A 16,337-nucleotide genomic window follows, 5' to 3' on the forward strand; every position below is an offset into this window, starting at 1 on the left:
TATCCCCCCCCCTTCCTCCTCCCGAATGATTTTTTTTGAGAAGTTGTTCCAGATTATTTGAATGAGTCAGCCCCCGCCCTCACACTTTACAAAAAGGAGCTACGTGCCTGTAATGAGCGTGCAGTTCATTTCACTGACCAAGATCATGACCCAAACAAAATAACATTATACTTCGGTATGAATGAGTTTAATTTCAACTTAAAGATAATTTAATTTCATTGTTCAACAATAAAAAATCACAATTCTTAAGAAAACTGCATAGGCAACAAATAAAATAAACATTAGATGCACCTTAAAATTTCAAGTGCGATTTGTTCAGCTATAACCCATTATTTAGTAAAGGAAAACTTCTAATATTTTTAGCTTTTCAAAGTTAAATGTTTCCCTAAATCTTTATATAAAGCTCTCCTTCTAAAGGAGGTTACTATTAGAACCATTTTTACAAGAGCTTGGACTTTGGGTAGTCGTGTCAAACAGCAATATGACGTAGGCCTGTCTATTTCATTGCTGGCCACTTAACCATTGCTCTTTGAAATCGACAAGATTTGTCTGGATTTTGAGGTAAGACTACGCAATCGGTGCATATTTCGCTTGAAAACGCGTCATTTTTAACTTGTTTTGACGCAAGAAATACATAGCTACGTCCAACCGGAAGTCCAAGGTCTTGTTAAAATGGTTCTATTAATAGTTGTCCGTGACCATCCAGCCTTCTTAGGTGCAAACTACGAACTACTTTTACAACGAAATGCATCTATATAAAGTCTAGTACCAAATTATTTGGACAATTCAGTAGATAATTTCTTAACATTGAGCCCTTTTTTAGTCACAGCTTTGTTTCAACAACTTAGAATCAAAACTTTAACAAGTTGCTTTAATAAGATTACTCATCGTGGCTTTGTAGTTCTTGAAAATATAATCTTTAAATAATCTCTCTCTCTCTCTCTCTCTCTCTCCCCCCCCCCCCCCCCCCCCCCGATCATGATTTGAACAAACATGAATCTGAATTTTCTACGTTAACTCTTTCCACAAGCATTGTAATTCTGACAAAAGTTCATTAAAGCAGACAAAGAAGTAAAGCATCATGTCATAAAAACGTAATCAATAAACTAATCACGTTTTAAAGATAAAGGTCAAAGTCATTAATATCGAAATAGAAATGTAATTTTCCTGATCAATTTTTTTCAACTTTAAAAAATTGAATTAACGTGAAAAAGAATTATCATGATTAATTTATACGGAAACATATATTACATAATTATTTATGAGAACAATCGTAATCTTTGTGTGACTTTCACGCGACAATTAGGACAGTCTGTCAGCTGATCAGAACATTGACTGCAGAAAGTGTGCCCACACTGGAAAGCAATGCTCCTGTTTCTGTCGTAACATATTGGACAACATCTATCATCTCCGACGAATAATGCCTCGTCTTCATGATCAGCTAAAAGATATAAACATTTATAAAGGTGTGAGTTAGAATATACCAACTGTGCAATTTGGAACTACATGGAAAAATAATTGAGAAATGTGCATAATTTAAACATAATTTATTGGGTAAATTCAATAGCATTGGACAACAGGCATGCATAGCCTGAGTATATCCTCTCCTGATAAAATAGGCCAGATTACATAAATTTTATAAGTATACAGTATAGTAATACATTTATAACTGTAACCATGTATTTCAATAATAACATAAGTTTGTACATCTACAATAATAAATGACTATCTACTTCATTATATTCTAATCTAGCTATGCATAATTATAAATTGATAGTAGTTTGAGTATTATTAGTGAATAGAATATATAAATACATGACTTATGCTTCAATACCATAAGACTTTATAAACATCGAAGAAGTAAATAAAAGTAAAAAAGTAACGAAAGATATACAATCTATAGTTTATCAGATTTCCCCTGCCTTCATAGAATTTACGAATAAAAAAACAACCCAAATATGTTCAGATTTCACATTCAGCTTCCTTACAGTGTGTCTTTCTCTGGAACGGTTGACGAATTGAAAATATTCCAAACAGAAAACCCAGAATCAAAACTATTATGTGAGTTATAATGGTTGCGAATTCCATATCCTGAGAAATATAAGAAAAAAAACCATACATGTACTTTTCCTTTTTTCAAGTATACATGATGCAAGATAAACAAACAAGCAAAATATCTATATAAGAATCAGATAAGAATCAAAATCTCTTTTATATTGTACGAGAGAAACTATACTCAACATCATTTTAAAACCAAAATAAGGCGATGCAATCCTAATTGCTGTATATCGACGAACTTGAACATTCGAAATAAGTTATGGATAATAAATCGATTGCATGACTTCTTAATCATTTCATTCTACCTTTACTGCCAATACCAACGCTGTTCATGATACAGGTACAACTTTTTCCAGACAATTCATTCCACAATTGTCGAAATACAAGGCGAAAAGCTACTTTCACTTTAATCAAAATAAATAAGCCAGTAAGATTTATAAATATATATTAGATATTAATGTAACATGGTTAATCAACATTTTGTTATATACTTAATTTGCTTTATGAAAATTTTATATCAACTATATATCCGTATTGAAATTTTATATAAATCATTATTAAACCATCTTATTTTTACATACGACATAATTAGGTCATGAAGAATAGAGTATATATGTGTATATGAATAGCGACCTTGTTTCGTTTAATCTTAAAAATAAATAACCAAAGTCCAGACAACAGCAGAGAGAGAGAGAGAGAGAGAGAGAGAGAGAGAGAGAGAGAGAGAGAGAGAGAGAGAGAGAGAGAGAGAGAGAGAGAGAGAGAGAGAGAGAGAGGGCATTTTACAGTAGAATGTAATTATCTTGTGTGCTATGATACAATATACTGATTTCTGTTAGTGAAAAAAAACCCCATCATTTTGCAGTCAAAATTATTATTACCATTTATTGGGCCCATATTTACAGAATTTACATTTTACGGCGATAGAAATAAACATGTTTTCCTATTCATTGAGGTGTCGCTAATAATCGAAGGGATGCTCAAATTAAATTGTGAAGCAGTAAGAATATTGGAGGAGCTCGAGGGAACTCATGCCTTCCTGATTGTGGACCATAAACATTTAGGAAATTATAACATAACAGAGAGAGAGAGAGAGAGAGAGAGAGAGAGAGAGAGAGAGAGAGAGAGAGAGAGAGAGAGAGAGATTTTCTAAATAAAACAATGTAACTACATGGCATCATTTTTAGCTAGGCAAAAAAGATAGCTGTATATGATTAAAGTAAAAGTAACACCATGTTTATTTTGATATCAGAGACTTGAGAGGGGGGGGGGGGGGTGGGTTATAAATATTTCATATCCGACTTGATTTAAATATTTAAAAAAAAAAAACACATCAAAAATAACGAATATAAAATTATTTCTTTTTTCTTACATGCAATTTTTTTAAATACTTTATATTTCATTTGGATTTAAAAGTCTAAAGACCACAAATACCCCTATAAAGGTAGTTACATAATATCTTGCACAAGGTTTCAGACAGAAAATTTACTAAGTCGAATATTGCGACGTTCACACTTTTAGATCTACTGAAAGTATATATAATTTACACTGATATTGCCTCGTTGATCTTCCTGTTTAGTAAAACTTCAAAGACATTTGAAGTCCTGGCTAGTTTTCTTTTCTATTGTGAAAAGAAAATCAGTATGATGAGCTAAATGGTGATTTTGGAAGTTGATTTTAATCAACTCTCCTATGCAGTTACTTTGGAAAACCGAAAGTGAAACAGTGTTTGGACCTAAGCACAAATCATCACCGCTGACAAGTCTTAGTTCTTGAATATAATAGAAAAATTCGATGTAATGTATGCTGAAGCATTGTTTTTCAAGGAAACTTATCTATAAACACTTTGAAAATAGTCAGATTTTATATAATACGAACAATTTAGATATTTTTGTAGTCTCATGTATTCCTACGCCAGAGTTTAATATAGTCTCGTTCAACCAAACGCTTGGCTCTCCGTAAATCTCCGACAAACAGAGAGGCTCTCTTGCTTGCCGGAGATTAACGGAGACAGCTGAGCGTCTGGTTGAACGAGACTGGAGTTCAATATCAATAGTGCTTGGATCCATACCATTTTTAGAATTGTTTCGATTACTGATACATAGTTTAAAATCTATCTTTAAATATAACACAACATATCGGGTTTATCTAAATCCTTGTCTGAAAAGTTTAGTTAAAATTCATATTATAAAAAGTGCGTAATTTAAATACAGACTAGAAACTAATTGCCACGCAAGATAAGTTGATTTTAAAATTGCCCCACCCCCATGTACTAGTATTGGCAGTATTGATTAAATAAAATGCATTGTAAAAAAAATAAAATTAAAAAAAAAGATAAACATTTAGTCACTATAACATTGATATTGAAATCGATATAAATATTTTCAACTTTTAATTGAATAAGTTATTATATTTGAATGCTAATTGCAATCTGATGTTAATGCATGTCTATGCGCGGATCGTGGGGGGGGGGGGGGGGGGGGGGGTCAACGGAAAAATAGCTTATGATGATAAATGAGATTAACCAACATTTCAGCATAACAAAAGCGTTTTAACAATAATCTTATTCGAAGCCTGACAAAGTATTTTGAATAAAATCGCGCTAAAATGTTGAAGATAAATAAAAAGAACTAAAACAGTTGACACAATAACCTATCTATCCTTTACAAAAAATTATAAATGATTATCGGATATATATCGGAAATATATATCAAATTGTGTACATGACATTATTTTAAAATTAATTCAGAAATAGATCTAATTATTGATACTCAATGCTTTTTGATGTTCCATAAAGGGCTATGAAAGTCACAATCTTTGCAGGAAATTAAAATTGCGTGTTGATTGTTTCCGTTTGTTTTTTTTTTGCCTCTTGTTTTTTTTTTTACAATGCTAAATATACCGTTATGCTCGCACAAAAATCCAATAAAAAGAAAGAGAGAAAAAGGCATTTTTCATTTGAATAAGTGCCAAAATATTTCGTGACTTACATGTAATTAAGATATTTCTGCTCATTTAATTAAGTATTTAAAACAGGTATTTTTACAATATAAGTTATCCCAAGATCTAAATTTTCATATTGACTAGACGTGTATTAATTGCAATTGATAAGACAAGCTGATTATACCAATTTAAAAAAAAATGCTTGTCAAACATAATTTTCAATTAGAGATGATGTTTAATATACAATCCATTCGTCAACCTTATTTCCTCCCACAGGATATAACTTACATTTGTTTAATATGCATTCCGACAGAAAGATACTCGGGAATCAATCTTTAATCAAATAAACCCCCGGTGATGTTGTTTTTGTTGCAACCTAAACTTTTTGTAAGAGCTGTCTAACGTTATCGATTACTTAGGATAAATAAATGATCAATAAATTTTGAATAATCATCAACATCTATTTTTACAACAATGTGAGTAAATTTGTTTTTTAACATGTTTCAATTATTCTGAAATTAGTGCTATCAAGCTATTTCCTCTCGATGAAAAAATTAGCTGTGTCAAGTCATCATAAATCATATCATTTTACCTCAGACAAATATTTTTGTCAAATCATCATTATTATTTTTATTTGGGGAATTTGAAACTGACTTTACCATAATTAATTTGTGCAGTTCGTGATTTTGCTAAAAATTTCGACGATCGTACTATACTCTGTCGCGAGTTTTTGCTTCCAACACTTTTTGCTTGATATTTCAATAATAGTAAATACCTTTGTGCTCAAACTACGTTCATCCACTAATATAAAAAATGTCCAGATTATCTGTTTTGAAACGCCCCCTCTACCGCTTCATGTTTCAATACACATCCCAAAATTGAAAGTCTACGGAGGTTTTGCATTGCAACAGCCATTAATAAGCCCGGATGATAACGTTAAAAATTGTGCGATGTATTCCGAGTGTATTCCGAATGGAGAAAAGATGTAAACATTCCCCATTATAAATCTCCGTAAGGAATCTGTTTTCGTTCCTGTGAATTTTTCTGAGTGGAAAGGGATAATTGATCAATGAAAATATCTTGGATATATTCCCTTTTAACGATTTCAACTGTATTTCTTTAACATGTATGTGTAATTTTATTAAAAATCATCAAAAAGCGATGGAAGCAATAACTTGGGACAGACTATAATCAATAAACTGGTTAGATCTGGATCGTTTATATTTCAGTTTAGTCAGTTTCTTTTTATCTGTGAAATAAAATCAGCTTCCAAAAAACAAGGTGGAATAAAACGTATTGAATGTAAATATATGTGGATAAAGAAGATGGGTGGATAAGGCGTGTAAAATGCCCATACGCGATCGGACAGGCTACTGAAAAATTAAAGTATCAATAAATCTGATGGTTTTTTTTTAAATCATTTAAAACAATATATATTTAACCTATCATTGATTTTTAACCTAAAGGTATGTTCAATACTTGGAATATGTTGACTCAAACAGGCGTATACGTATCAAAACCTGCAAATACTGTCATTTTTTAGAACTTCAAGGCATATTCTTTTATGGGTCTGTGCTCCATATTTTTCTCATAGTCTAATTAAGGTCTATTGGAAAACAAACTGATTTCAATCAGCAAAAACGTGGAGAGATTACCCACTATACATTAAAAATATCATTCTGTATCCCACCAACTGAACGTTTTGAAAAAATAATACAAGTCCGGTAGTTCGTGACCTTAGTCACACATAAAATTTAAAAAGCCCACTTTGTTGTGTCTGAAATGGCTCAGTGGTTAGAGTACCTGGCATAAGCTAACCTTATATATTTAGGGTTTTTATGTTACGGGTTCGATACCTCCAAATTTCCGACAATATTTTTTTTTCTTATTTATAGTGAAATATATCAAAAACTGACAATAGTTAGAAATTTTGCTTTTGCAAAGTTGTATTATAATATATTTGAATAGATTTAATTGGGGGAAAATAAATTAAAAATTGTATTTCACTACTTAACCGAATGGGCATTTGCGCCATCTTATTCCCCCATCTTCTTTCATCATTTGAGAAATAAGTGACAAGATATCAATCATGAAAATAAAAGATGGACATAAAGATATGACTTTTAAGGATAATTTTTAACTCTGATAAAAATCAGTACTTAAAAGTCTATTAAACTGATATTTACAATATATACTTTTCTTTTGAATCAAAGTCATCCTTGTTCGTAAAAGCTCAAAAACTGAAGATATATACCATGATAGCAATCAGAAACAACTCTCATATCAGAGAAATAACTACATAGTTAATCCCTGATGTATGCTTTACGAAACATTCACAAAATAACAAATAATAGAAAGGTCTTCAAGAAAGGTCACTTATGAGTGGCCAAGCTCGTAAGACAGAGGAAGTTGTTGACAGGAAAACAAGCAGAGCGTTTAAAGACATTAGCCTTAATTGCAAAGAGTGATCATAGCCTGCTATCAATATTCCTCGGGAATCGGCAGATAAATCTTTTATATAAACAAAGCAAAATGACACAATAACAAACAAGTTATTTCCCCGTGTAACTGTAAAAAAAAAAAAAAGAACACATTAATTTTATGTTACATTTAAAAAATGATTGATTAAACATTTTTATTATATTATTTACTGCATCTCATAAGTTTCAAATACGTTTATGAGTATCTGGAAGGTGAAATGAGATAATATTTTTATGCTAAATATAGCAACCCCCCTTCCGATCTATTTTCCTTGAAAGGAAATTTAAGGTCACCAATGTCAATTCTAAATTTGTATTCATATTTTCATCGGTATTGACTTAAACATGCAAATCAGTTATGTTTATGTAAAAAAAATCCTCGTGATATCCTTTTTAGGTAAATACATTAGTCGATAGGTGGTTATATAACTTGGTTTTATAACCTGTAGACAGCGCCATTCATTATAATACAAGCACTATCAAGAGTAACAGCTTATTTACGTCAAGTGCAGTTAAGCTACTTAGACAGAGAGATTAATTTTTTTTTAGTTTCTTTCTCCAGTTTTTAACAAAACTTTTGCGATGCAAATGACCTTTGCTGCGAAGGGTAATTATTTTATTTCAACTTTTCTAAAGTTGGAATGTAATTTTTTGTATAATTATGTCTTTTATCGTTTGTCAAGAAATTGTTAAAAATAAATCATTTTGAATAATGCTATTTTACAATATAATGACATAAATAACTTATAACTCTTTTGTGGAACTTTAAGCAGGGGATTTTTTGGATCGGTATATCTCCAAATTCTGCAAATGTGGAGAGAAAAAGAATTTAGGAGAGGTGAAACAAGAAGAGGAGTATATGGAGAGCGTGCTACAGAAACTAGTGTCTTGGAGGTGGCGAGTAGCTTACATAGCGCTCTTTGGAATGGTCACCCAAATAATGCACAGGAACTGTATCAGTTTTGCTTTAGTGTGCATGTGCAAAGGACAAATTGATAACACAAGTCTTCCACACTCTCACAGTGATAAGGAGGAGATCAATTCAGATGCAGTAAGTGATGATTGACATTTCAGGCATAATATATTAATTTTTTCAAAAAAAAACGAGATGAGGATAAGATTAGAGGGTTTAAAAAACGTGTAAAGTTATGAAATTTATTCTACCACAGAAATTAAGCCTACAGGTTTTAACTTTGATGGATTATAAAGAAAATATTTCGATTCTTTGATAGAAACCTATCATATTATGAATTTCATCAAAATGATCTTAAAATTGCGACAAGAGGAATCTGAGGTTTTAAAAAAAATTCTCATGTATCATTCTCGTACGTGAATTGCTTTTTCTTTCAATTCTTTGCCATTTTCCTCTTTTTGACATTAATAATCAGTAATAACAATAGAAGTATTTAATTATAAAAATACCATAACTGTGATACATTTTATTTTCCAAAAAAAAAACCTCTACATGTTCAATTTTTAATCAATTTTTGTAATACATTTTCGCCCGAAAAGATTTTAAATTTATCGTGTAGGTCAAACATTTTATGATGGTATGAGACACTTCGATATTTCAGTGTCAATAGTTCCACATTTTCAAAATATAATCATCGTTTAAACAAGTTTGAAAAAAATAATTTTGACCATAAAAAGCTGTCTATCAAATTCAGTTTACTCACTCAAACCATGGAAGGGAACATAAGGTCAATCAGTATGTACAGTTCAAAAGTCAGAGGTACATTTTATATAAATAGATAAGTAGTAAATAAATAGTAAATAAGCATAACTATACTATATAAATTATAAAATGAAAATAGAGAAAAGTAGAATTATGGAGGACCGGCTATTTTATAAAACTGTATAATTTGAAAATGAAATAACATTTTTTTTTTCAAATTGTAACATTAGTACAAGACTCAAAGAACTTAATAGTATTTGGCGCTGAACTGTATGTATTCTCAAGATATTTATGTCAAAACGTCGATAACTTTTTACTTTCAAGAATATAATGAAATTCGTCAGTAATTTGACCTGAATTACACAATTTACACACTCTCTGGTTTAAAGGAACATTGTACCATCTCCCAGTCTCCATTGGGAGATGGTGGTTTGAGGTTTTAAAATTCATATAAATCTTTCTGAACTTATGTGGCAATATATAAATGTAATTTCCATGACTAAAAATTTTCTTAAAAACCTTGTATATTTACCCTTTTTACGACTAATAAATTTCACTCGACCATTTTTGGATATATTGGTCTTGTAACCTTAATTTGCTTGACAATTGCATTATTCCACTTTACATTTACAGCATCTTGTTCTAAAACTTCTGCCAATTTCGAACTCATTACTAACAGATCTAAAGCTGACGTTTAATTTAATAATTATAATTAACCAATATCGCTACGCTCTACGCTGTTAGGAAAATAACATATAAATATAATGTTATTAGCAGTGCCTCACATTTAGAAGTGTTCAATGTCTTTTGAAACTTGAATAAATCAATTTTGCAATTTGACAGAGCAAATAAAAAATATCGTCATTAAAAGAACACGTTTCTAGTTCATTTCTTATCACGGAAATGGTAATACATTGCACGTTTTCTGTATAAAATTCTAACACATAATTATTTCTGATTAGGCGGTATATATGTTTTTATATATATATTTTATATTAACGGAAAACAACGAGTCAGTCCAGGAACCATATAATTACAAATAAAAACCACAAATGCTTTTGCCGTATTTTACGATAATTACATAAATGTAAAGACCGTACATCCTGTTCCTTACAGATGTCTGACAATATCTGCTGGGACCGTACCACTCAGAGCCTAGTGCTGTCATCCTATTTCTACGGACAACTTATAGCCCCCTTTATATCCGGATTGGTGACCCAGCGCTTTGGGGTCAAACGCCCAATGGCGCTTTACATGCTGTTATCCTCGATTTTACTGATGGCGACCCCTGAATTGGCGCGAAGGAGCTCCAGTCTGACCATTGCTGTTCGGGCTGTACAGGGATTCCTAGGGGTATGAAGAAAAAGGAATCATGGTTACATTGAACAGTTAAACACATTGAGAACAATTTGGAAATAATTTTAAAAAAGTAGTTCGTCTTATCACGTGTTTTACTTGTTTTACAGTCGGGATGCCTACCAATGTACTCACAGCTGTGGGATGAGTGGGCCCCGACCCCAGAACGGGGTGAACTCCTCGCCTTCACACTCTCAGGTAAACCGACAGGTTTATTGAAGATAAAGCTAAATTTGATTATAACGAACACAGATATGGCAAATTTACGACTGTATTTTATATCCTTAAGATCCTGATATGGAAAACTGTAGTATATATAACGAACACTGGTATAAATAAATCGGGGATATACTACTATGATGTTTAGATATTTGTTTCTTCCAAAATTCGGTCACAGGTAACGAAATCGACCGAGGGTCGACTAGACTGTCAGGCGATTTTTATAAATCTACTGTCGGACGGCTGCCGTATAAGGGTTACTTTAAACATCTAACGTCTCTCCATTGGGGATGTCATACATGTATAAATAATTTTTTTTATTTCGGTTTAGCATGTCCATGAAAAGCTATGAGTCTGTTTTTAATTAGCATACAAAATAAAGTTGATTTTTCAAGATCAAAAGAGGTAAACTATCTAGATTCTGACATCAAGATCAAAAGAGGTAAACTATCTAGATTCTGACATAAACAAAGAGAGCAAAATTTATTAATGGAGACTCGTGCATTTGATGCATTCTGCTTGACGTGTCAACAATTTGAAGGAACCTTGTTCCAAAGTTTGCATTGGAAATTCTCCAAAATGACAAAATGTTCATACATTGTCAAACGTCTCATTGTCACAATTATAATTGTCTTTGGACGAAATAAAAAATGAAGAAAAAAGGGGCTCGTGTTAAGAGACGTTATCACATTATATCAATTAGCATCCGACTAGGGTGAATAAATAACAGATTAATCAAGTGTCCAAAATCAAGATGGCGTTTAAGTGTATTTAAAAGAAGAATAAATTCTCGTATACGTTTAGTATATATTTTACTAAATTATTTTACTTATGTACTACATTAGGACTTGACTTGGGAATACTTGTTGCCTTCGCCAGTTCCGGATATCTGTGCACAATTCCAGTGGACAAGGGATGGCCGTTTATTTTCTACACTTACGGTACCCATTTCACTTTGTTTTGGAGAGTATATAAAGTATGTATAGTTGATAATGGAATAATAGTACTAAAATGTTACATAAATTGATAAAAAAAAAGATTTGATAGAAGCCGTCATATTCACTGTGTAGGTGGCTTGACGTTGATATGGGTGGCGACGTGGCTCTTGTTTGTGACGGATTCACCGAAGACGCACCCCTTTATTAGTCACAAGGAGAGAAAATTCATACGCGGTAATAGACACGACCATGTCAGTGATAAGGTTAGTGAAGCCCTTCAGTTACCACAGATTAATGGGTTTTTTTGCCACCTTTTCATACTAAAAGAATTGCTTTGTGTTCTACAGTCAGAGAATGATCCAGTAAAGACGCCGTGGCTTTTGATTCTGAGGTCGGGACCAGTGTGGGCGATGATGGCTGCCATGGTTTCTGTTGCTTCCGGAATGTCTCTAGTGTTTTCATACCTACCAAAATACATGGATAATGTGCATCATCTTAACACAAGAGAGGTACATTTTAGCAACAAAGAAGAACTTTAACAAAATATTGTCATTTTAAGATAATTTCTTAATCTTACAATTACAATTTCCGTTTGATTCCGTATTGTGTGTGGGAGCATAAACTATTTGAGATGAAAAACAATCTACATGTATATGATAAGACAACATATATATATATATTAAAAACAATATAAATAGAGTGAAATATATTTTACAATAAGGTATTAAAAGATTATGAATTATACATGTATATAATGATAAATTATTGAATTTATCTTTTGAAACAGAATGGACTTTTGTCATCTCTTCCCTTTCTCGGCCGTGGTCTTTCAATCATCTTTATTGGTATCTTAACAGACAAAATCCTACAGCGGAAGTGGATATCTGTTACCAAAATGAGGAAGATAAATCAGTGTTGTTGTAAGAACTTGGCATATATACCTTATCGTAATCATGAAGATTAATTTTTGTGACATATACATATATACTATATATTTCAACACTAAAATAAGGGTTTCGTCGTGTTTATATATTAATTGTATGTTATTATAAGTAAATAAGGTATCTCACTACATAACGACTTACACTTTTTAATACACTACGCCACAAGATGGCGATTTTAATTTCCTGTTTAATTGTTTGTATTAATAAATTTAGTTGTATATTATCATGGCGCATAGCATCACCGCTAGCCAAGGGTTTCCGATACACTACGCTTTGATAAGTTGCAAATCTGTAACTCCCGGCCTCGGGGCCACCAACATGTAAAAATCTCAGCGTCGGTGGCCCAAAGCCCGATCTGAAAAAAATTATCAGACAGATGATATGGAAGTTTTAGTTTCATACGTGTTAAAAAGTTGCAATTTACGTTGCAAAAAATTACGCTAGTTTTGGACTATCTATCATAATCAAGCATTTTTTTTTACTGTTTTGAGAAACTATAGGCAGCAAGGGACAGTTTCGGATAAAGTACCGATTTTTGTAAAATTTGGAGTTGCTGTACTTGAAGGCTTATAAGTGTTTCTAAAATTCATGAAATGATTTTTAATGATTATCATTAGTTAGAGGGGTGTCTCTTGTTGAAATTGATATGCAATATGTAGGCCCCATATGTTAGGTACGTGAGAATCAGAAGTAAAATGCGAAACCTGCGGCTATGACTTGTGTTGACTTTACACAGTGAAATTGCAAGTTACAGACGGGAGGTAAAATAACACGAAAAGCAGGTGGATGGGACATTGTAAACTATACACCTGTAAGTTTCTGACATGTGATAGTGCAACATGCGCGTGGTACGGAAGGTCAACCCTCTGCAGGGAATTAGCTTGGGGGGGGGGTCTAAAAAGCTGAAAAATCATGAAAATTAGCAAAATATGAAAGGGTCAAAATCTCCTAAAAACCAGTATGTAGAGAATTTTACAGGTTTTGACTAGTAATTTTCTTCAGAAATTGGTGATTGGCCTTATAAAGAGTGAATGAAAGGTATTTGTGCTGAATGGGAACTGAGGAAATTCTAGTTACAAAGTTCCGAAGACATGCATCCGTTGGCTACAATGAATTGTATAAAAAAAACTGTCCCGTGCCTCATAAGTTAGGGTACTGAGCCACCTTAAATGATTTTGTTTACTGATCTAGTAATTTGCACTCTAAAAGTGACATTTATACGTATCGACAGTTCTATAATAATGTAATTGTGTCTCTGCTATTATTTTAGCTTCTTTCACGGCGGCCCTGTCCATTTACTTTGTCCAGTATGTACACCGAGCTGATCTGGCAATACTGCTCATAACTTTGTCTACGGCATCACTAGGAGGAACCATGTCAGGAGCATACACCAATTCTTTGGAACTGGCTCCAAGGTGAAATTAAAACATTCCAATTAAACAACAAATTACCTTATATTCGTTTATTTACTAATTACAATTTAAATGGATGCATCTATTTAACAAATACATTTAGTTTACTTAAAGAGACACTAAAGATCGTTTTGCGCATATGCCATAAAATGAAAATTTTCCTGTAACTTAAAAGTTTGAATTTTGCAAAAAAAAAACGCTTTGTGAAATCTTAAAATTTTTAATTTATCGCTAAAATAATTTAAGACTGCCCATACAGGAAATATCTTTAGCTTAGCGCTTTGTTCAACAGTGCATGAACATTGATTGTAAACATTTCAGCATGGCTTTCAACACGCAAAAAAAGACCACGAGTTTCGACAAATGTTATCACCAAAGTGTAGTAAACTTCAAACGCTAATTAATTTAGTTTTTTAAGACATTTTCTTAATTGCCAACATACCACTCACGTATTTTTTCTTGTACCCAAGAAATATATCCGTTATTGCCAGTTATTAGGTCCTCGTGGAGTTTGGTGCAAATACAAATTATACATTAATACTGTAAATTTGAAAGAAACACCTACCCAGTATATTCATAAATTGGAGAATTACATATTGTATGCTTCGTTTTTTTTTCTGCCTTGCAAACTACATGGACATATTAAGATGATACTGTAAAAAATGCACAAGCTTTAGATTCATACTGATAACTTCCTCACTGATAAAAACGTAAGGTTGTCCCAGTAAGAAATTCGTTTTGTACTATCGTCAATTTTTAGATCTCTGAATGAATATAGAAAATGCTTGACACGGGTTTTCATTTAAACAAAAAGTAGCTTATGATAGACTCTACATCTGTAGATGTCAGTCCATATCTATCTTCACTGTTTTCTTTCAGGTACGCGTCGTCTTTATCAGGGCTTGCATTCACTTTGAATGGAGTGGGACAGATCACAGCCCCTATAGCGGGATCTCTTATCATACAAGAGGTATTTATAAAAAGAAAGACAATTCAGATTATAACGTACTAGTACATGTATGTAGATACATTAATGTGTTTACCAGGCTTCAATAATTATTATAATGTTATTCTTTTTAAGGGAACAACTGCCAGTTGGGGGAACATGTTTATGTCCTTGAGTGCTGTATACATATGTGGGGGAGTAGTGTATGTACTATTAGGAAGCAGTGACGAACTCCCTTGGTATTCACAAGCCAAACAAAGTGAAAAAGTACCAGAAATATCTAACATATCACAAATTGTCATCAAAATGAGTGAAAAATCAGAATATGGTCATTGAAATGGTAGGCGTTAACATTGATATCATAGTTTTGTTTTATCTTCAGTTTATATCAACACATATCCAAAATGATACATGATACAAATGATAAATATATACATGTTCATGACCACTGAATCCTTTCATAAAACTCATTGAGTTTTTGAATGAAGTATTGTGGTCAAAATGTGATTATCTTTGAACAATTTATTGCAGGGAGAAATACTAATTCATCAAATGTCGAGTTGAATGTGCCACAATTTTCTCAAAAATTGTGTCGTATATAAACAAAGTCATGGGATTATATTGACAAACGTTTTTGTTGCATTTGTCAAATGAACAGTTTTACAAATCTCCATATATGCAATTTCACATAACTAAGTGTAGATTGTATTTCACACTTTTCTTGAAATGTGTAGATTGTATAAAACACTTTTGTATGTATAATTTATTGAACACTTTTGTTGAAGTGTGTAGAATGTATATAACACTTTTGTATATATATTGTATATCCCACTTTTTTGAAGTGTGTAGATAATATATAACACATTTGTTGATTTGTGTCCCAGTCGAGTGATGATAACTAATTATTTAAGAGAAAAACAATAATTGCAGAAATAATTTTTAAAAGATGTTAATAAAGTAATGTGAGTGATTATCTAATAGTCTGGTAATTCTTTAAGTGATAAAGAATAAAGTATTTTCAAGTGATAATTCATTTGGATTAGTAATTTTTAAACCTATAGTTTTTATTTCTGAGTCGTATTAGAGTTTAAATTTCGGTTGAACGTGTTTCATTCATCTTCGATAAGATTTTCAAATAGTAAAAAATATATCAATGAGAATTATAATCAAACACTTTTAGCTATGATGTATCACAAGGCTCATTCGTTTTATCGTAAAATGTATCATTGACTATTTCAAAAAGGCCACCATTTCATTGCACTAGGTTGGCTTCTCAACACAGTGTTGTTTGCAAGTTTATAATTAATACAGTAAAACGGTTTCTTTTTTTAACTACATGTAGTAAAGCTCAAGATATTGAATTTTC

At 32.0% G+C, this 16,337-nt stretch overlaps 1 protein-coding gene and 1 long non-coding RNA gene across 2 annotated transcripts; one reads left to right on the forward strand and one right to left on the reverse strand.

Moving 5' to 3' along the window:
- Positions 1-974: 974 nt before the first annotated feature.
- On the reverse strand, positions 975-2,479 carry LOC128188943 (uncharacterized). Its single transcript, XR_008244200.1, has 3 exons — positions 2,364-2,479; positions 1,989-2,091; positions 975-1,441 (listed from the first exon to the last, which is right to left on the reverse strand). It is a non-coding gene; the product is annotated as an uncharacterized LOC128188943 (long non-coding RNA).
- Positions 2,480-10,214: 7,735 nt separating this feature from the next.
- Positions 10,215-15,988, forward strand: LOC128189799 (sialin-like). Its single transcript, XM_052861558.1, has 9 exons — positions 10,215-10,509; positions 10,623-10,710; positions 11,577-11,672; positions 11,802-11,932; positions 12,017-12,178; positions 12,457-12,589; positions 13,884-14,028; positions 14,905-14,995; positions 15,107-15,988. The coding sequence occupies exons 1-9, from the start codon at positions 10,273-10,275 to the stop codon at positions 15,305-15,307; spliced, it is 1,284 nt and encodes a 427-aa protein (XP_052717518.1). The 5' UTR covers positions 10,215-10,272; the 3' UTR covers positions 15,308-15,988.
- The last annotated feature ends 349 nt before the right edge of the window (positions 15,989-16,337 follow it).

This window comes from Crassostrea angulata, chromosome 6, assembly GCF_025612915.1.
Source record: "Crassostrea angulata isolate pt1a10 chromosome 6, ASM2561291v2, whole genome shotgun sequence".
Lineage (NCBI taxonomy): Eukaryota > Metazoa > Mollusca > Bivalvia > Ostreida > Ostreidae > Magallana > Magallana angulata.

What these genes read in the sequence shown, in the direction of transcription:
- LOC128189799 (XM_052861558.1), top strand. Translation starts at nt 10,273, where the DNA reads ATGTCTGACAATATCTGCTGGGACCGTACCACTCAGAGCCTAGTGCTG. An exon ending in CTGTACAGGGATTCCTAGGG is followed by an intron (nt 10,510 to 10,622) that starts GTATGAAGAAAA and finishes CTTGTTTTACAG; the next exon opens with TCGGGATGCCTACCAATGTA. An exon ending in GATCTCTTATCATACAAGAG is followed by an intron (nt 14,996 to 15,106) that starts GTATTTATAAAA and finishes ATTCTTTTTAAG; the next exon opens with GGAACAACTGCCAGTTGGGG.